General features: G+C 35.8%; 1 protein-coding gene across 7 annotated transcripts in view; it reads left to right on the forward strand.

Moving 5' to 3' along the window:
* AOPEP (aminopeptidase O (putative)) overlaps nucleotides 1-22,168 on the forward strand; it is a 632,574-nt gene that overhangs the window by 597,916 nt on the left and 12,490 nt on the right. The window contains exons 15-16 of one of the 7 annotated variants that reach the window (XM_074201224.1): nucleotides 8,835-8,907; nucleotides 9,367-9,452. The exons of 5 other annotated variants lie outside the window; for them this stretch is intronic. In XM_074201224.1, the coding sequence (XP_074057325.1) occupies nucleotides 8,835-8,891 (57 nt within the window). In that variant the 3' untranslated portion in view covers nucleotides 8,892-8,907; nucleotides 9,367-9,452. Of the gene's footprint in view, nucleotides 1-8,834; nucleotides 8,908-9,366; nucleotides 9,458-22,168 lie in introns of those variants that run through there. One more of the 7 variants, XM_074201225.1, reaches the window with a different exon arrangement.

Below are 22,168 nucleotides of genomic sequence, written 5' to 3' on the forward strand. Positions count from 1 at the left end.
ACATTTTCCAAGTTTCAGTCTTTTATTCCCCTCCTTGTCTTGAATCTTCAGTTATTTTGGGTAATCTCATTTCTGCAAAACACGCAAAATATAATCCTCCTTAAAGTTTTCTTTTAGGAAAACTTGAAAAGAAAAAATAATTAAATGTATTTCTTTCTGCCATTCAAATCAGTACCATAAACAATGTTCAAGGGGAAGACCCTCTCCTCAGACCCTCCCCTCTCTCTCTCTCTCTCTCTCTCTCTCTAGCACTAGGGTTAAGTGACTTGCCCAAGGCCATGCAGCTAGGTAATTATTAAGTGTCTGAGGTCACTTTTGAACTCAGGTACTCCTGACTCCACGGCTGGTGTGCTATCCACTGCTTCACCTAGCTGCCCCCCATGAATGGTTTTTGTACTTCTAAGTACTACACTGAAGTAAATAGAAAATTTTTCACATTTTGAGACTTTATACAGAGTTTAGATATTGACCTGACCAGTTTTCAATAGAGGACTTTTGGAAAAGGAAGTCCCCTTGCCTAACAACAGTTCCCTGTCCCAATGGAATTTAGCCTAGCCCCTAACTTTATCCGCAACCATCTCAACAACTTAACTTGTTAAGTCTGTTCAATAATAAAGTGTAACAATGTGTTTCTATTGTCATGAGGGAAATGGTAACAAAAAGCTTTAGTTGTACTGCTTGAACTATCAGTATTATTTACTGCTATTTTGTTGTATATTAAAAATTGCTGGCACAGCTGACTTAAGCCACAACTCTCCCTATTTTAGGATTGTTGAATAATTTTCATGAGTGCAGATGGATAGAAGATTGAACAAACAAGACTCTTTGTTACCTGGGCAGGATTTGGGAAGAGAATTGTAGCAAACTGACACATGTTTGCAGTATGCCTATATGTAAGAAGCACAGGGTACCCCAGTCTTCTAGATTGGCCTAAAATCAGATTTTACAGGGGTAGAGCATAGTGGTGCTTCAAGTTAGATGGTTGCAGAAGGTTGTAGACAGGGAGAGGGGTTAGACTGGATCCAGTTGGGATAGGGAACTGTCAGATGTGGGTACTTCCTCTGCCAGTGCAGGTCGGCACCATCTTGGTGATGTAGTCTTACAGAATTAGATGCATAACTGAGAATTTAAATGGCTTACCCAAGGGTCACACAGCCAGGATGTGCCACAGGTGAGACATGAATTTATATCATTCTGGCTTCTGGATTTGCTGTCTATAACTCTGTTCTGCTCCTCACAGACATCTCTCTCAAGTGGTCAGAGAAGTATCTTTACAAATCTGACTCTCAGTATGCCTGCAGTAAATTATATAACTTAATGTTGTAGGTGAAAGTGAGTTCAAGATGGGAAAACTTCACTTCTCTTTTTTATGTATTATGATTTTTCTTTCAGAGTTTTGGAACAGAAAATATTAGTTTGGAGAAGGGAAGGAAGAAATTACTCTAATCTTCATTTTCCTCAAGAATGTCTTCCTTTTAAAAATATGTGTCTTGGGAGGACAGGAAGTCTCCAATAATAGCTCTCACATTTTTGTTTGTGGGTTATAAATTTAAGATTAAAAAAGCATATAGTACAAGTGTTATTCCCATTTTACAGATGATAATATTGAGACTAAGATTGAATCCAGGGTCCAATGGCAGATTTCTTTCCAAGTGTTCTAATCCTTAAGTGCTATGGTCTTTCTTCTACATTATGTTACCTTTCCCCTCCTGCCTTTGGCAACAACATTTAATGAAGATTTTTAAAAGATCTTCATTAAATGAACCAAGGTGGGGGGGGGGGAGGATTGAAGACATTATAATTGAAAAGAAGCACACAGGGATGGAATTTCATGTTTCTGGTGGGGCAACTAACTATTTTAAACTCATAGATCATTTATGCAGTCATATAAACTCATAGGTCATATTCCACTCCTTTCCCAATACCCTGATTTCTTCATCGGTTTCTTTGTTGCTACTTCGAGATACCACCTTGAGAAGACCCCTGTATGATGAACAATGCCCCAAACTTGAAATCAGACCTTGGGTTTGAATCCTATAAAGTTTCTTACAAGTTGTGTAACCATGAGAAAGTCAGTCAGTGAGCTTTTCCAAGTTTCAGTTTCCTCATCTGTAAAATGGGGATAGCAGTTAGAAAATACTTTTGTTTACCTTAAAGTTGAGCTGAACTTACTTTAAACGAAAAGTTAAATTCATAGCCTTCACTGTGGGAAAAAATAAACTGGTTTTTAACAGACTCATTGTGTTCTGAACTTGGGTCTATGGCTTACCAAAGTCCAAAAACTGTGTTTTCCACTAGACACAGGCATCGTGTGTGTGTGTGTGTGTGTGTGTGTGTGTGTGTGTGTGTGTGTGTGTGTACACACACACATATACATATATACATATATACACATATACACATATACACATATACATATATACACATATACACATATACACATATATATATATATATAATATATATAATATATATATATGTATATATATATATATATATAGCTGTGGTATTCTCAGCCCACCCTGACCTTTCCACTCCAAAGGTCAAGACAGACAGATAACTGGTTGTAGTTCCATCTCCTTTCCTTGACTCTTTCCTGCCCTCTGGTGGAAGTATTAATAACAGTTAAAAGAAAGAGGAAATGAAGCTAAATTGGACTGTAATTAGTGCCAGAATACTTGCAACCTAGCTACACAGGGAAAACAGTATTTTAAATTTGTCCATTGATTTCTAGATAAAGGTTGAACAAAAGAGTGTTATAATATTCCCTTACTATAGATCGTACAATATTTCTAGGTCTTTTGTTTTATTTACTATAATAAACACCTGAATGTATTTCACAGATTCCTGAAAATAGTGAGTGTTCCTTACCTTAGGATTTTCAAGAAGCTAACTTACTCTCATTTTCAACCTAATATTTGAACAGTTTCTTGAGAGGAATGAGTTGCTATTTTATTTGTGCTTATGTAAGCCGTAGTCTCTTCTATTACTTTCTATAAGAAATTTCACCATTTAAGGATGTGTAGAAGAAATGCATGTTCAAAAAAAAGTTTTGGGTTTTTTTTAAGTAGTTGTTCATTTGTTTCAAAATAGCATACTGAACTACAAATCAAGTTTAAGCTGTATCTTTAATGCCCTTTACTAGTCTGCCTAATATGGTCACAATCATAAAATTACAGAGTGTAAGGGACTTGAGAATTCATTTAGTACAACCCATACCCAAACAAGAATGCCCTCTTTTACCTATTGGACAAGTGACCATCCAGCTTTACTTGGAAAATCTGTAATGAGGCAGAACCCTCTTCCTTTTTCCATGTAGCCTTTTCTATTTTGGTAAATCTCTAATTTTTTAGGATTTGTTTCCTCAAGTCTAAATCAGATGCTATTGCCTCTTTCAGCCATAGCTCCTGGCTCTGCCCTGGGTGGGGGGGACCAACTAGAGTCATCTAAATCCATTTCCACTTGGGGTCCGTCATGTATATGAAGTTGGCACCTAATGGATCACCTGTCATTTTTAGGCTCTCCCTTCATCCAAAACTGATAAACTAAAAGTACTGACTCTGTTTAAGGGTTCCCCTACTCAGGAAACCCAGAGACTAAGAACCATAGAGATTGTAGATTTAGAGCTGGAAGGGACTTTAAAATCACCAAGTTTAACCGCCTTCATTTTACAGATGAGATAATGAGGGCACCAAGGCTAAGTAATCCTCCCAAGGTCACACAAAGAGCAAAGAATAGAATCTCTAGTCTACTCGGCTTATATCCTCCAACTCCAGAGCTACCCTCTTCTCTTCAGATGACATGATACTCCTTCTTGTCTTTCAGATAAAAACTAGCACTTCTTTCTCTTTGACAATTAAATTCTTTTACCATCTGGTTCCATGCTACCTTTCCTGGATCATTTCATCTGCTATGTGCTGATGTTTCAATCAGACTGTCCAACTGATTGCTCATAAATAACATTTCATATATGAATGTCTGTAACTTTGCTCATCATGCCTAATGAGCTTCCTCTTTGGTTTTACCTTGGTAGGATCCCACTCCTCTAAGACTCAGCCAGGTTTTAAGTTCCATTCCCTGAATGAGGACTACTCTGACCCTCCCAGTGACAAGTCCTTTCTCTGCATTCTTATTGTTTCCCAGAATAAAATGTGGAGTTCTTGAGGGCTAGGACCTATAGTCTGTTTAGTCTGTTTCCCCATTTCATAGCACAACCCATAGCAAGTAGCAAACACTTAATAAAAGTGTTTTGAATATGATTTATATTCTCCTAGTTATCTGTTATTCAAGTTAACATGCCCAATTACATCAATCAATCTTCACCATCCTTGTCATCCTTTCATTTATCAATGTTCTTCCTAAAATCTGATGCCTCAAAATAACTATAATTGTGGATGTTGATCTCCTGGGGTGGAGCACAGCACATATCTCTAGTTCTCAACAGTATGCTGTCTCTTCATTGTTTTTGTTGTAGTTGATCACCATGTCACACATATACTAGGCTTGCAAAACAAATAAAAACTCAAGTCTTTAGCAGGTGAATTGCTCTTCAGTCATACCTCCTATATTCTTGTTTAACCCACTTCTTTGTCTTGTACACAAGAAGAACATGAAAGATCATCACATGCTCTGCAAATATCTAGGCTAAGTACATCTAAATAATTCCCTGATTTACCATTCTGGTAACTCTGTCAAAAAAGGAAATGAGATTATTCTGACATGATCTATTGATAAAGCTATGGACACCTCAAAGAATTGTAGTCAAGGCTCATGGCTCATTGCTGTATAAAGATCTGATAGATCTGATAAAAAACTATTTTTTCTTCCCTTTTGAGGAATATCATTATAAAGTTTGCCCTTCTCTAGCACTGGAATCTTTCCCACTCTTCAAGGGTTTGGCTCAGTAAATGTCATCCATCAATTTTTTTTGGTTGCTAGGGTGTAGTTTTTAGGACCTGATGATTTGAATTTCTAAAGGACATAGAGGTGTTCCCCACCCCCAATCTTGGTTCTCAACTTCCTCTTACCCATTTTTGTTATGTCTTTTCAGGTACAAAGCATGTATTTATTTGCAGAGAAAAGTGAAGCAAAATAAGCTAAGCCTAGTTTCTGCTTTCTCTCAGTGATTATTTCTCATCAACTTTTCCATTCCCAGTAATGATGCTGTCCCTTCTTTGATTCTCTTCTCCCCCTTATATAACTTCTAATACACACACACACACACACACACACACACACACACACACACACACACACACATATATATTTCTTTTTGAGATAACAACTGTATAAGTATATCTTAGAAGAGACAAGTCAACAAAAGGACAATTCTAAGTAGCTGAGCTTGAAAAAGATAACACTCTTTAGTCATCAAAACATTTCTTCTTTTTATTCCAGAGTTGTTTCTCTGCCATTTAGTTCTTTGTGCATAAATGTGTATATTATATAGATAGATATATAGATATATTCATGGCACACTGGGATTTGGGGGGCTAAAGGACAGAAAAATACCACTAAGAATGGGAACTAAAAATAGATCAGTTATTTGCTCAGACCATACAAAAGAGTCAAAGATCATTGGCATTCATTCCCCTTTTGTGGTCTGGCCCATGCAAGTTTGAGGTGGTGTGGATATCCCACCTTATTTTCTGGACAAAATATTTTTCTTACATTTCATTGTGTATGTGCTTGCTACCTGAGGGCAATAAAGGGAAGAAAAATATATTGCTATAAAGACCTTGACCTTGATTTTGTAAAAAAAAAAAATACATAAAGCCCCACTATGTTTGTGTGTGTGTGTGTGTGTGTGATGTTATTTGTATAGCTAAGACTATGTCAGGAGGAATGTAGAATTTAAAACACACGTTATGAAGAAAACTTCAGCAACCTGAAGCAACTTTTTCTGATAACTACAGCTTTGAGACTTTACTGATGTTTGTGTTGGTAGGTACAACTATTTTAATATAATTACTAAGAAAAACATTTTTATGGAGACGTACTAAAAATAACATTTTCAAAGCTGTTATGAACTGCTTGGTCTGCATTTTATTCCACTAAGTTTTGAACTGCAAAGATCTGCTTTTTCCTGGTCCAACTAGCTTTACCCACATGCTGGTCAAACATGATACCCTCTCTGAGTACAGTAATCTCTCAAAGCACCACAGTGCATAAATTGGCTAGAAGCCACTAGCCATAGCTAATCCTTTCTCCATTGCCTTCATAATAATATAACTTTTTTCTTGGTGATGCATTGAGTAGATTAAATCTTCTTTGAATCCCAGTGATCTAAATTTTGACACCTTTGAGTTTTATTACAAGATTTTTATTCTTTAGTAGAATGTTAGGCAAACCATTTATATAGCAAGGAAAAATGCTGAATTGAGAAAAATAAAAGGGAACATCTGGTACTCTATCCATTGATCGGTGTTGTTCTTGTATTAAATTTCTAGCTTGGTCATCTTTTTTCCCCTGAGAGTTTGAAGAGGGCTTAACCTCTAAGTACGGCAAAGAGGTTCAGGCTCCATTAACCCTATTTAGATCTTGGCCTTTCTCTTGAGGTCATCTAATATTGCTTGGGGGAAAGGCATTCAAGATTAATTTCTTTTCCCAGTTTCATCCAGAAATACCTAATATCGTTTTAGCATTTGGTAAATAGAGTAGCGTAATAGCAGTGTAATAGAATGAATATCAATAGATTGAACATGTCTTTCTTTGAAAAAAGCTAGGTCTAGCATGCCTTCTTCCTACCCTTCATTGCACTGGCTTCCCCCCATCCCCAGCCAACCAGTCTCAGATAGATCCCCTTGTCTTTGCAATACAACTCTGCAATCAAAAATGTGACTGTTGTAATTCGTCTACCAATACTCCTATAGATAACATGTGAGACCCAAAAGGAAGTCCTTTTCTCACTGTTTTGAGTCCTACCAACCAGAGTGGCATAGCTGTTATGTGTATTGCTCCCTTGCTGGGCTGAGTTACATAGATGGCTCAGCTGCACTTTGGACAGAACTTGACTGCTTGCCCCTGGTTCTGGTTGCCAGTGAGTCCTCTCTGATGGCTCTTAGGACATTTCAGAGCACTTCTCCTAAAATCATGAAAGAAGAAGCAGCACAATCAGAGTTGTTAAAGGAGATGTTGTAGCAGGCAAGGAGGCAGCTTCTCCCACCCAGCATCTCCCACTGATATTTCATTACTTAAAAATCACCAGGCAAGAAAACCATTTACTCGAAACTTTTATATGAATCGTTACTTCCAGCCAGTCAAAATGCTTTTTGTCACCATCCAATAAATTAACAGTAATTAATGGCCAGATAGATATACTTGCACTGATATGATGGTGTAAGATATCTTTCAGAAGCAGGATCATAAAGCTTGCCTATAGATAGGAATCAGGTAGGGCATTTTGTATGTGCTCAGCCCTCCCCCAATTATGCTATTGTATCTCTAGTCAGCTCCTTAGCCACATTTCTTCCTATTCCTAGCCAGAGTTGGGACTACAACACTATCTTCTGATTCCCAAGATACGCACAGAATTCTGGTCTTGTAGTCACTAAGACTTGGGTTCAGATCCTGATGCTGAAACTCAACAATAAGGGCAGCTAGGTGGTGCGGTGGCTAGAGCCAATGGCCCTAGAACCAGAAGGACCTGAGTTCAAATTGAGCCTTAGACATTTCATTATAACCTAGCTGTGACATCTTGGGCAAGTCACTTAAACCCCATCACCTAAAATAATTTTTTTTAAATGCTTAAAAAGAAACTAACAATATGACCAAGAACTGATCGCTTAATCTTTCCTTCATTTATAAAATGGGAATAATTATTCCTGTAATATTAAGAATTTAGGAGTTGTGATAATACTCAAATGAGATTATGTAAAGTGTTTTTAGCAAGTATTGAAGTGCTTTGCAAATCTTAGCAAAATTTATTTGGGGTATGCTACCACTTTTTCAAGAAGTTTCAAGTAGGTATTCCTGTCCACATCCAAACAACAAGATCTGGTCAGGTCACCCCAATTCAGTTATATGACACATTGCTTCCCTCTTCTCTAAGAATGACTGGTACTAACTTGTGGCAAGTTACAACATCATACCCTCCTGTTGACAAATAATTAAAAGCTAGTGATTTATCATTCAAGGATTATATTATTAAGAACGTTCTTATGATTTCTCTCTCATCACACTCAGTTTAGATCAATGTACAACATGGAAACTAAGTAAAGACTGACAGATTGCTTTCTGGGGGGGTGAGGGGAGGGAAGTAAGATGGGGGGAATTGTAAAACTCAAAAACTCAAAGTCTTTAATAAACAAAAGAATGTTCTTAATATTTATTTGGTGATGATTTGAAGTAATTGTTAATCACTGCCATTATATCCTTGGTAAAAGATTTGGCTATGAATTATTTTCAGAAAGCATGAATGCATTTAACACATGTTATTCAAGGATAATAGGGATGAATATATCAAAATATATTCTTTGGGCTCAAAATAAATAGACTCAAATAATCATATGAGGTAGTCCATTTTTTGGTAGGGAAGATTATTTTTCTCCCTTTCTAGAAGGTAATATAGTACTGAAAAGTTTTTCTTCTTTGATCATTTGAGTCTTCTCTCTGGTTCACATAAAGTCTGCTTAAGTAGATTTGCTTTTAGCATCCATCACATCAGTGTTTCCACTTAGCATTGCTTATTCATGAGTATTGTGCCCTAGGTTTAGGTTTTAGACCATTAGGCTTAGGTTGGCTGCATGCATATGTTTTCACAAAGACCCTCAGTGGAGTTCTAAATCAAAAGTAAGCTTTAGATTTTAAAATTAAATTTTTATTCATTATCATAGGATCATGGAAGAAACTTTCTGAGACCTTTCAGTCCCACCCCCTCATTTTATAAATGAGGAAACTGAGACCCAGGTAGGTTAAATGATTTGCCTAAGATCACACAGCATGTGTCAGCATGTAATTGTCACAATACCTCCTCACTGTTCAGATGATGGTTTTCCCAAATTGCTTTTGCAATAAGTTGTTTAACTTTGTTATAAGCCATATTAGCTTTGTAAAAAAAATAGATGGCAATTGCTCTCATTGTCAGTAATCTATTTAGTAGATTGAAAACAAAAGTTTCAGGGGCGGCTAGATGGTGCAATGGATAGAGCTCTGACCCTGGAGTCAGGAGTACCTGAGTTCAAATCTGGTCTCAGACACTTAATAATTACCTAGCTGTGTGGCCTTGGGCAAAGCCACTTAACCCCATTTGCCTTGCAAAAAAAAAACAACTAAAAATTAAAAAAAAATGTTTCAGTGAGATTTGTTTAATGATTAATAATAATAATAATAATATTAATAACCAACTTCCATTTTTTTGCATTTAAGACTCAAGGAAATTTGAGTCGTAAAGAAGATAACAGATGTTCAAGTTTATGACAGCTAATTGAATATAGGAGTTGCAGTTAAACAAGTCCAGGTACAGTGTCCTTTCCCTATCATGATACCTAATCAAAAAAAAAGATGCAGCATTATGCAAAACAGATAAAGTGTATCCACTGACTCTCTTCTAATAATTTTTAAATTTTTAAATATTTTAAAATTAATTTCAAAAATTATAAACTTATAATATTTGAGAGCACTATCGAATTAGGAAGATGAATATATGAATTCAATTCAACATTAATTATCTACTTTATGTGTTTAAAACAATGGATGTTTTTATTGAGTTCATATGATAAAGGTACTTTTATTATTTTTTACATTTTCTTTTTATTAACTAGACAAACTTATACATAAAAAAATCTCCAAAATAAAAGATTCTTCATGAAACTGAATTTCTATTATCTACAGTTTGGGCTTTTTAAAGTGTATATTAAATTTAAAACCAGTCCAAAAATCATTCTTCTTGTCAAAAACAAAAACTCCATCTTTTCTTATCATTGTTCCAGTCACAAAGGACAGTGATTCTATCCTTTTCTTTGATCCTCTTCTTTTCTTCCAATATGGCTTTAAAACAAGGATTTTTTTGTTGCCTTGAACTTTCTTTGCCTCTCTCAGAGAATTCTGAGATTTGGCCATCCTGAACCTATTCTATTTATCATGATTTTTACTTCTCTAATTATTTTGTTTCTCTTACATTTGCTTCTGCCTCTGTGCATTTTTATTTCTTCTTCTCAATTTATTTTATTCTAACTAAATTTATAATAACATCTACATGTGTAAGATAAACATTGCAAAATGGTTAACTACTCTCAACATATAATTCCAATATCATCCCTTTTTAACTGAAATAATATAATCTAAATTTGAAAATAGATTATGACCATGTAATTTTAAATTTTAGTAACCAAAAAAATCCTTTAAGGGATTTGAAATTCAGCATATTGTGAGGTATTTAAATTTCTTTTCTTCCTCTCAGATGGCTTTTAATATGGGAAAGAGTTCACAAAGATTATTTGGCTTATAATTTCTCTCTCTCCTCCTGTTAACCATCTAAGAAGTAGACTAGTTTTGCTGCCTATGATATTTTGAAGAGCTGAACCAATGAGCAGACACTTGCCTTTTAAAAATCAAAATTGGTCAATAAGTTGTACATCCATATTGAGTTTTTCCTTTTTTTTCAATAGAATTGTTTTTCTCTCTGCCTTCAGAATTTTATTCATAATAACTTCCCATCCCTCCAAGACACACTTTTTCTATAGAATTTCATTCCTTGGAATCCTGTATAACCTTTCTCTGAACTCTGAAATCTGCTTACTCTAAATGTGAGATATAAGTCAGACTACAACAAGCTTTCTTCCATTTCTCTGTCACAGATTCTAAGATGAAGCAGTCAGTGCATACCCTTTAAGTTCTAATGTTTCATCCCGTCAACCCTCTTTATTTTCCCTTCCACTCCTTTCCTTTCATCAACTCCATAATAAAAATTCTCCCTTTATTTTTGAAGGATATAATTATCATTAAAATAAGTCTAGAAATTATTGATTGTCTTGCTTTTAGCGGCAGCTGTCTGGATACATTAGGCTCTTGCCTCTATTCTAGTCTTATGATCTATTATCCAAATTCCTCATCAGTTTTCTTCTCAAAAATCTCCCACCTACCTACCCTGAAATCTCAATGATATCTTTGGGTCAGATCTGTCTCCTTGTATTCTGTTCTCTCACTTTATTTTGCTCTTCTTTTGTACACTTGTGTATATACAGCTGAAGCTTTGTGTTTATTAACTTCTTTTTTTATATATTGTAGACTTAATGGGTAGTCACTATCCTATGGGGATAATGTGGGAGATCTTTGTGGAAGATCTAGCTTAGTGATAGTTTTTCCTCTCTTTCCACTCATTTCTTTTCAATTAAAAGTCCTTTTAATTAGATTTGTGAGTGAGTAAATGAAGTTTCATGCACGTCAAGAAAATTGAACTTCTACAGGATATGAATTTGTATTGCTGAATTCTAAGCCATGCTTCTTGTTTCCATAACACAGAATTTTAATTGGGGATTTAGTATTATTTGATGGAATTTACATTTAATACAAGCATCGAACAGAAAAGCAGGATATTTCCTCTTATCTTATAAAGTGTCCTGAAACAGTCAAAACAAAATTAATTTCAGTTCATCTTAAGTTTTAAAATGTCTTTTAACTCTTTGAAAAGACACCTGGCAGGGAAGGGTAGGGTCATGAAATTCAACAAATTATTAAAGCTGCAATTCTCAATAGATTAGGAATGCTGGTACTGTATTCACAATGTTGGCTTTTTATTATAAACAGTCCATATGTAATTATTGCCCTGAATGCTATGTACTTAACTAGGGAATCTTGTTTGCTTTGTACCTCCTTTACAAATGACTTAGGACTTTAATGCAGGCCCCTTTCAACAACAGCAAATTAACTTTAAAGCAAAATTAAATCTTATCTGAGGACACAAATTGTAAAAAGCAGGTTTACTCATTTTGATGATAGAATTATTACTTCCATAAGCCTGAGCTTTAATTTTCAGCTTAACATATATTTTAAATGGTACTCTTAATGAGGTATAATAATCTTCCCAGATCAATTCTCCTGGTATTTGTTTTCTCTTCTTTGTAGCATTGAAAAATCAAAAGTCCTAGAAGAAGAGGAAAGTATATATACCATTTATAACTATCTAGAATGAATACATAGCTTTCCTTCAGAAAACTTTACCAGTTCACTGTGCAATATGATTAGAAATGAAAGATCATTTGTGCCTGAGACACTCTTCCTGATATAATTAGAAGAAACTGACTGAACATTTGGGGGTGGGGGAAGAGTTCTGAATTGGGAAGAAATATTATTCAGTTTCTAAATACATAGAGATCTTTAGCAGATTAAGGATCAATGGATTTGAGGAACTTTGAACTATGGTGTTAATTTCTCTCTCTGGAGGGCATTATAGTTCCACAATTCTAGCTGGATGCAGTTTAGAAACCATTAATGAAGGGCAGGTTGTCTTTATTATCTTGGAGCTAGAAATTTATTGTATATTTGAACTCTACTAATGATGTGATAGCTACAAAAAAAAAATGCTACAATAGCTCCAGAGAACATTTCCTTTGTTATTATGTCTAATCTCTCTTTACCTTATGAGCCTGAAGGGATATCAACTTGGCCTGTGAGGATTTCATTTATTTTATAGGATGTAATGATCTTATAAGACTTGAGGAGGTTAGCTTATAGAGGAATGAACACGCTATTATTGGTAACAATCTTATTATAGGGATTTTTAGTTACATAGGTTCCAGGGTATATTGAAAATTGAAGTTTGCATTGAAAAGGTCACTTCATGAGCAGAAACAAGAGAACATTGTTCACAGTAACAGCTCCTCAGATCAAGACAGTAATTTGAGACAAATCCATAGAACCAGTGTTGAAAAATATTACCTACTTGCAGAGAAAGAACGGGTGAATTCTGAATGCAAATTAAAGTATACTTTTTTGGGGGATATATGTGTGTTTTCTTTTGCAACATAACTATGTTTTGCATGACTTAAATCTATAATCCATATCATTTTGCTTGCCTTCTCAAGAGGTGAAGGGAGAAATAGAGAAAAAAATTAGACCTCAAAATTTTTAAATGATTATTAAAAATATTAATGTAATTGGGAAATATTTAGCAAAATAAAATTCATTATTTTTTTAGGTTTTTGCAAGGCAAATGGGCTTAAGTGGCTTGCCCAAGACCACACAGCTAGGTAATTATTAAATGTCTGAGACTGGATTTGAATCTAGGTACTCCTGACTCCAGGGCCGGTGCTTTATCCACTAAGCCACCTAGCTGCCCCTAAAATACATATTTTTTAAGGAAGAAAAAGTAATTTTGTCCTACTCTAATACAGCTGATTTTAAAGTATATCTCTTCCTTTTATTGAGATATTAACCCTTATATATTTTTGTTTAAATTGCTCCATGTAAGGAACTCCTTCCACTAAGGCAGATCACTCAATGAGTAGATATTTAATTAAGATTCTATTTTATGAATACTCAAAGACAAAAATGAAATCCCTATCCACATGGAGCTTGAATTTCACTGGGGGAGAAAATATGTTAATAAATAAGTTACACAAAAGCAAATGTCAAGAAACGAAGGGAGAAGAAACTAGCAGCAAGGAAAAGCTTTTGAAAGCTTAAGATCAAGACAGTGACCAGTCATGACTTCAGAAAATGCTGAAACATGTCTTTCACCTCTTAGCAGAGAGATTATGGACTAGAGGTGTAGAATGAGGCAAAATGTACACATTTGTTTTATGAAACTCTGCTTACTTCTTTAAAATGGGGATAATGCCAGCCTTCTAGTGTTGTTGAGAGGATAATATGAGATAATGGTTGTAAAGCTCTTTGCTATACCAAATGTTAGCTATTACTACTACTACTACTACTACTACTACTACTACTACTACTACTACTATTACTACTACTACTACTAATAATAATAATATTTATTTATTTATAAGGAAGGCGTTTATTTGTAGTTGGAAAGAGTTGAAGGTGAGAAAATTGGTAGGTAGGTAGTAATAGAGATGCCAAAACACAAAAGGAAAAAAGTTGACCAATAGAGCACCATTTGAACATATTTTTAAAATAATATTATATTTTTCCCATTACATGTAAGGACAAATTTTTTGTTTTTGCAAGGTAATGAGGTTAAGTGACTTTCCCAAGGTCACGTAGCTAGATAATTATTAAGTGTCTGAGGTTATATTTGAACTCAGGTCCTCCTGACTCCAGGGCTGGTGCTCTATCCACTGCACCACCTAGCTGCCCACAAGGACAATTTTTAACATTAATTTTTTAAAAATTGAGTTCCACATTTTCTATTTTCCTCCCTTACCCTCCCCCATCCCTGAGACAACAAGCCATTTGATATAGATTATACTGGTGAACTTTTTTTTAAATATTCATTTATTTTCACATTGCTATAGTAAGCTTGTTGTGAAAGTAAACATGAACCCCACTCTCCCAAAAAATATAGAGAAACCTCAAGAGAAGAAAAGTGTACTTCAGTTTATATTCAGATACCATTGGCTCATCCTGTTGCACTTTTTTAAAAAAGAAGAAAGAAGAAAATTCAGATGGGAGCACACACAAGCAAAACAGTTTTGCTGTTGCTTTGATAAATTTGATATAAGGATAAGAGATAAGAACTCAAATCAAAACAGATTGACCCCTGAATTTTAGAAAGTTACCTAGAATACTAGTGTCAAGAAAATGGAAGAAGGTTCTACTAATCCATATATAAAGCTGTTAAATTGAGCTTGGTTTTAAAATGTAATTTTAAATAAATGTATTTTTATATATTTATATATTTTGTTAAGTAGTTTCCCAATTATATTTTAATCTCATTCTGACCATATTGGAGAGCGTTTGACACAACTGACCAAGAAGGCACCAAAAGATTAAGTGCCTTGTTCAAGGTCACAGAGCCAGTCAGAAGAAGAACTTGAGGCACCTAGGTGGCACAGTAAAGCACTGACCCTGAAGTCAGGAGGATCTGAGTTCAGATCTAGCCTCAGACACTTAATTACCTGTATGAGCTTGGGCAAGTCATTTAACTACATTGCCTTGCAAAAAAAATAGAACTTGAACTCAAGTTTCCCAAATGATGTGAGATAAGGAGAGGGTTTTGGTGAATTAGGAGTTGAAATCCTCACCTGAGAGTATAGGAGGAGTGGGAGAAGGTACTGTGGGACATTTGAAGAGAAACTTAGAACAACCCTTATAGAAAGTTGAGTACCAAATTTGGAGATAAGTAGAATTTCCTCACCGCTGTGAATGCTTAATTAATTTTAGATCTTACAAATGTGTAGGTGATGCAGTCAGAATAGTTTTCTGATTTCCTCCAGAGATATCCTCCAGGATATATGAATAGAAGAAACTAAGGAAGCAAATGGTAAGAATAATTCAGAGTTTGAGGTAAGGCAAGGAATGATCAGTGATAATACAGGAGGGCAAGGGATTGAGAAGTAGAAGCTAGTTTTACCTTGAACCTATTTACCAAGAAGTTTGGTTAGGAAAGAGATGAGCAAATAGCTAATGCAGCAGGGGATAGCCTAGGATAGAATGAGGAATGGAAGAATGAAGTTCACAGGTGGAAGAGCAAGGTTAGGGATCAATAGGACATACAAAAAGATGTAACAAGAAAGTTGTATCCAACTCTTTGTGATCCTATTTGAGGTTTTCTTGGAAAAGATACTAGAGTTGTTTACCATTTCCCTCCCCAGTTTATTCTACAGATGAGGAAACTGAAATAGATGGGATTAAAGTGACTTGCCCAGAGTCCCATAGCTAAGTGTCTGAGGCCAGATTTGAGCTCAAGAAAATGAATCTTCCTGATTTCAAAACCAGCACTTTTTCCACTACAATACTTCTCTGCCCAATAAAAGATTATGATCAGATAAAAGAATTTTGGAATTCAAGAAAGTAGAACAACTGTAGGTAAAGGCCAGAAATCAAGAGTATGCCCGTCTCAGTAGCTGAGGTAGGATAGATGAGTAGATCATGGAAACTGAGTAGATTGAGCAGGTAGGATATTTCAGGAAGCATTAATATGTATAGTCAGCAAGTCAACAAGAGTTTATTAAGTGCCTAGTATAAGTTAAGTACTGGGGTTACAAAGAAATTCCAAAAAAGAATCTTTCAGTCTAATGAGGAAAGCAAAATCTCAAAAATTATTACTACAAGATGCCTACAGGATAACTTGGAGGCAATCTCAGAAGGAAGGTTCTTAGATTAAGGAGGACCAAGAAAGGCTACTTGCATAAGTCAGGATTTTAGCTGAGACTTAAGGAAAACTAGGTGGTGGAAACAAATTTATTGGGCATTCCATATATGTAGGACAGCGAGTGTCCCACTTGCAGGGAGTCAGGAGATGTAACATCTTGCCCAAGGAACATGGAGGGGGCTGTGCTACCACATAATTGTATCCCTAGTTGAGGACAAAAGTTGGTGAAGAGAGAAGGAACCAGAAATGTTTGATCTGAAGCTCAATCAATTAAATATTGATTTCATTGTTAAAGAATGACTACCAGACTCTAGATTAGGTGGCAAGTTTGGATAATGTTAATCTTAAAAGAAAGAATGCTGAATGATGGTGGCAAGAGAAAGGGGTGGGGAGGAGAGAGGGAGAGAGAGCTGAAAGTGGCAAAGGGATATTTTCACTTCTCCATTATAAATCAGAAAAAAGCATAGCCAATCCAAGGAAATAAAACAGTGTCATCAGGAGAGAGGTGGAGCTCCATTGCAAAAGATGGAACCAGTAAGAAAGAAAAGTTTTATTTAAAAAGAAAAAAGTTTATTATTTGTGTAATAGGCATTCTAGAGGGCACAGGGCAAGGGGCAGGCAGATCTGGAATGATATATTGCTGGGATTGGAAGTAGGGTTGGAATAAATGGAAATAAGGGTGGGTGCTTTGTTCTTGTGCTGGGACATGCAAGCTTTTAGAGGGGACCCTTTGAGATACCTTCACATTTTTTTTTCCCCTTCAGGGCCCAAACTGGATCATTAGAATTTAACAGCATTCAGTTTGTTGTTGTTCTTTCCAATTACATTATTGTCGTCTTTGTATGTATTATCCTCCTGGTTCTATCTGCTCATTTTTTTTACATCAGTCAATATAAGTCTTTCCATGATTCTTTTTATTCATCATATTCATTGTTTCTTAGAGCATGGTAGTATTTCTCTACATTCTTGTAACATAGCCTGTTTGATTAGTCCCTATTTGATGGTTATCAACATTCTTTACAGTTATTTGAAAAGTGTTGCTATGAATCTTTTGGGGCTATTAAAAGATTTTGTGGGTCTTTTTTAATCATTGACCTTTCTTAGAGTATATCTAGGAATCTTTGAGTCACTTAAAACACAGCCACACACACTAAATATATTCTTTTCTGAATTAGCTCTCCTTTCCAGAGCATTCTTACATCCCTTGAGCCCAACCCTGTTCCCCTCTTACTATTGAGAAGACTTTGCTCTACATTAGTTTATCAGTAAATTCTTTTCATTCCAGAATTGGTTCTTTATCACCCTCTACAGAAATTCCTGGTTGGTTATTTTTAACTTCAAGACTTCTATCAGACTTCAAGACTTTTAACTTCTATTCCCCTCCTTTTTTCTGTTTTTTTATCTCAGTTTGCTTCTGAACTAATATGTTTACCACCTACTTCCTCTCACTTTATAATGTTTTCTCATAGTAATGGTGAAGTATCACTAGAACAAAATGGACTGGCATCACCCTTCTCACTGGGCTTCATTGATGTTAATGAAAAGTTTCTGTGCCATCCAGTCCTTCCTTTGTGTTTTTCTTTAAAAAATTTCTAACTGGCACCCAAGAACTTTATGTACTTTTTTGTAGACCATCACTGGCTAGTTATCTTGGAAGAAACCACCCACCATCTTGAGACCATCTTGCTGTCTGGAATGGAGTGCCTTCTGTCTGTTTGAACTGTTTACTCTGCTTGAAATCCCATTTCCTTTGAAAATTTTCTCCTCTTTGAAGCATAAAAAGCCTGTCAACTTCTAGTACTACAGACTATGCTGAGTTGAATTAGTAGACTTCTAATAATTGAATCAGAGGAGTGATAGTATATATATAACAAAAAGTGCTTCCTGTAAGGATACTGTGGTCCTCACATTGACTGTCTTTATAAGCAAGTCCCTCTCTGGACCACTCAGCTTTATTATCTGTAAAATGAAGGACTTAAGACTAAAGGCTTTTTATGAGGTACCTTTGAGTTTTAAAATTCTGTGGGTCCAAGTAGGTCCCACACCTCTTACCCCAGATAATCAGCTTGGACCCTGATGGTAATTATATGAACTGCTAGTCACATAGCGCAGTTTGTTTCTTGCTTATTCTTACAATGTCAGGCTGAACTGCTAGGTACTCTTAAAGACCTTTTCCAGCTTTCTGCTTACCCTTGTGTAATCTTCGGTAATTCATTCTTACATTCCTAGCATGCCATACCTGTTAACACTTGTGTATAGCATGGAAGGACTAGTTGTCAACTTACTTATATTGATATCTTAAAGCTTTTCCACATTGTATATAAAAATACATATTTGAATAGTCACATCAGTGTTATCTCTCTTGGCTTATGTCATCTTCCACTTGTGTGCTTTAACTTGTCTTGTTCAGCCTGAAGCTTAGCACTGTGCATTACATGTTAGTGCAGATATAGAGTTCCCTGATGTTATTACACTAACCATTCATTTCTTAGAGATTTTGTCTAAATCTTTTTGGTGAAATGGATCCTTTGGCAATCTGAAAAAGTTTTGGGGTTCCATCATAGAATATTATTTTTAAATATATATATATATATATCATGATATATAGAGTTACAAAGGAAATCAATTATATTAAAATAGTTATATATCTACATATGATTTTAAATACATATATATGTGTGTGTATATATATATACATATATATGTGTGTATATATATATATATATATATATATATATTTCTAAGTTCACATACCTCAGGATAAATTCCTGGTGAAAATTCAGGCAATTTCTCATTATCTGATATCTAAGAATTCCTATGCTATGAAACCTGTCTAGGTTGAGAGTTGGGGGTCTCAAGGTTAGGAATATGTGGACTTGGAGCACTTCTGGTAATAGAGCAAGGAAGCTCTATTAAAGTGAGTCCTTGTGCTGCCTGTGTACTGCTTCCTCAAGAAGCTGTGGGCTTTAAGAAACTATGCTGGGGTGGGCTTGGTGGGTGAAGGGGAGTGAAGAAGTAGTCCTTGGAGCTTAATTTTTTTGCTTTTCCTCCCCCAGGATTGGCTCAGCCTGTCCTAGTGGCTGTGAGAAATTAAACCACAATCCTAAAGCAGTTGCCTGGATTATTTGAGGTTTTACATTCCCTTCCATTTGCATGAATCACAGATGTAATCCAATTAGATTTATAGCATTTGATTCTTAATGGGGGCAGTAGAGACAGGTAGTGTGGAATGACTTTTTTCCTGCTTCACACCTCTGTTCTTCCCATCCCAAACATTCCTTTATTAAACGATTAAGACAAATGTTGTTACTTTTTTTCTTTTAAAATATATTACAAACCTAATAATTATCAACATAAGGCAATTCAAATAAATATGCCCAACAAAGTACAAATTATTAGCTAAATCCTAGGTTTTTTAAAGTATGGAACAAAGTATAGATGGGGTGGTCCCTGGAAAAATGTGCACTCCTCCCCCCTATTCCTTGATAGAATTACAGGAGATTTTCTGTCAAGTGGCAGATAACAGAGGCAATATGATGTAAGATGATGCTTCTTTCAGACTTTGAGTTTCTCTTTACACCTTGTAATAGGTAGGGGGCAGCTGGTGGTGCAGTGGGTTAGGCCTAGAATCAAAAAATTCCAAGCTTAAATTACTAGCTGTATGACCCTGGGCAAGTCACTTAATCTCTGCCTGCCTCAGTTTCCTCTCCTGTAAAATGGTGATAATGGAATCTACCATTGAGGATCAAAAGAAGTAATATTTGTAAAGTATTTGTCACAATATCTGGCACATAGCAAACATTTAATAAATGTTGGTATTGATAAAGTATTGACCATTGGATGAAAGCAATTAACAGTTGACTGAGAACAGCCTAGATTAAAAAATTAGCTAGTTCATTTCTGGCACAGTCAAGAAGGTAGTCATGCATTTAGGAAGAGCCTAACCCTTGAAGAAATCATCCTGAGTTTGTTCATCTTTTTTTTTCTTTGTGCTTTTTGAGAAATACAGTGAGAAGGGTGCAGAGGGCATTTCTCTCTCACATACTCAGGCCATGCTCCCCCCCCAACCTGATCAGCAGTCATGCCTTGAAACGGGGCCTCCAACAGCATCCAGGGTGATTAGAATACAGCTGCCAAGTCAAGAAATTGTGAGTTCTGGGATTGTCACCAAGATCTCACTTAGGGAATGGAAGGCCCCATGGCCAAGACTCCTGCTGCTCAAAGGAAGAAGCCTCTGGTTCTTTCCACAAATGCATAGCAGTACCATGCACTGGGATATCACTAAGCTTGGAGCTGGAGAGATAGGGGTGGCTTGGGCCAAGCAATGAAGCTCAGTAGGTAGAGCAAGGTGGTTGGGAGCAGTGTGAGGAAAACATCAGGGACTGCCACATTGAAAGCAGGTGTTGCCTTTTCCACTACTCCCACTGACTTTTGATACTGTAAATACTGTGAAGCTATGACCTTGCAGTCCCTGCTGGACTCCACTGGTGACTGCCCATAGGTTACTTTGTTGGTTACAATCTCATTTCTTGATTGGAAGCCTCTGGCTGAGAGCTCAATTGTCATCCTGCTACTACATACTTTTGGAAAGACTCAGTGCACACTTCAGGACTAACAGGAGTCTCAGCTTTCAAGTCTGTCATCTGATCACCAACAAGATCTTGGTTTCAGGTGATGTAAATCTGCTATCTACCCCTCACGGGGAAAAAAATGAAATGGTCCTTATTCCATAGTGAGGTCTTTTCTTGACTATCAAATTAGTTTCCAAGTTTTGTTCATTCTAACTGCACAATATCATCAGTAACCTCTTTATTTATTCAGTCTCTATCCTCTTTCAGAGGTCCATCATCCACCTATCACTTAGACTACTGCAGTAGCTTAATTGGTCTTCTTGCTGCCACACTCTGTTTTTTTGATCCTAAAACAAAGATCTGTCTCCTTCTCCTCTTCCTTCTTCTTTTCTTCATCCTTCTGCCTCCAGAATAAAACTCAAAAACAGTCAGCCTGGCTTTTAAAACGGTCTACAATTATCTCTTACCTGTTTTTTTTTCTATCTTTATTTAAGGATTTTCTCCCCTTTGCACAGTTTTTATACACTCAAAGCATCCTCTTGGCTTTTTTGACCACATGTGATATTTCATCTCCCATGTCTGTTTCTTTGTGTTTGCATGTGGGATCTGCTTCCTCTTGTTCACCTCTGCCCTTGTCGTCTTCTATTTGAATTCAGCTCGCCTGCCACCTCCTAGGGAGGGCTTCAGCCTCACTCCCACCTTCCTTCCCCTCAGCATTTGCTTCTTTCTGAACTTTTTATTCATTTACTAGAGTACATGGAGAAACCTGTTAGTTTAATAAGCCTCTCAAGGACAAGAACTGTTCTCAGTTTTATCTCTTTATCCCCAACTTGTATCATAGTGTCTTGTGCATAATGTTAATATAATAATATAGTTAATTAACTTAATTGTTTTGTGATATATTGGAATTAGTTTACTCTTTTTAAGTGATTAACATTCTCTATTTTCTTCATTGTAAATTCTCTTTCTGTCCTTTGTCCTTAGTCTTGCATTTAGATGGGTTATTAGTTACTTCAGATATTACTTCTCAATCTGCTTCTTTTCTTTTAATTTTAGAAATTATATTTCTTATACAAAATCATTTTATCTTTATATGCCACTACTAATAATAGTTAACATTTATGTAATACTTTCTGGTTTGCAAGGTATTATACAAACTTGAGCCTTACATAACTACTTTTACTCTTCATTTTCTAGATGAGGAAACTGAGTTACCTTCTTCTTAATCACAGAGACAAGATTTGGACTAAATTCTTCCTCACTCCAGTTGTCACTCTTAGTGTTTCCAGTTGTGTTGTTGGTGGGGGTGTTTTTTTTAAATAAATTCTTTCAAATGAGATTTTTCTTGTTGTTAAACTTAGAAAGGATTCTTAATTTCTTCCAG

This window comes from Macrotis lagotis, chromosome X (genome assembly GCF_037893015.1).
Source record: "Macrotis lagotis isolate mMagLag1 chromosome X, bilby.v1.9.chrom.fasta, whole genome shotgun sequence".
Taxonomy (NCBI): domain Eukaryota; kingdom Metazoa; phylum Chordata; class Mammalia; order Peramelemorphia; family Peramelidae; genus Macrotis; species Macrotis lagotis.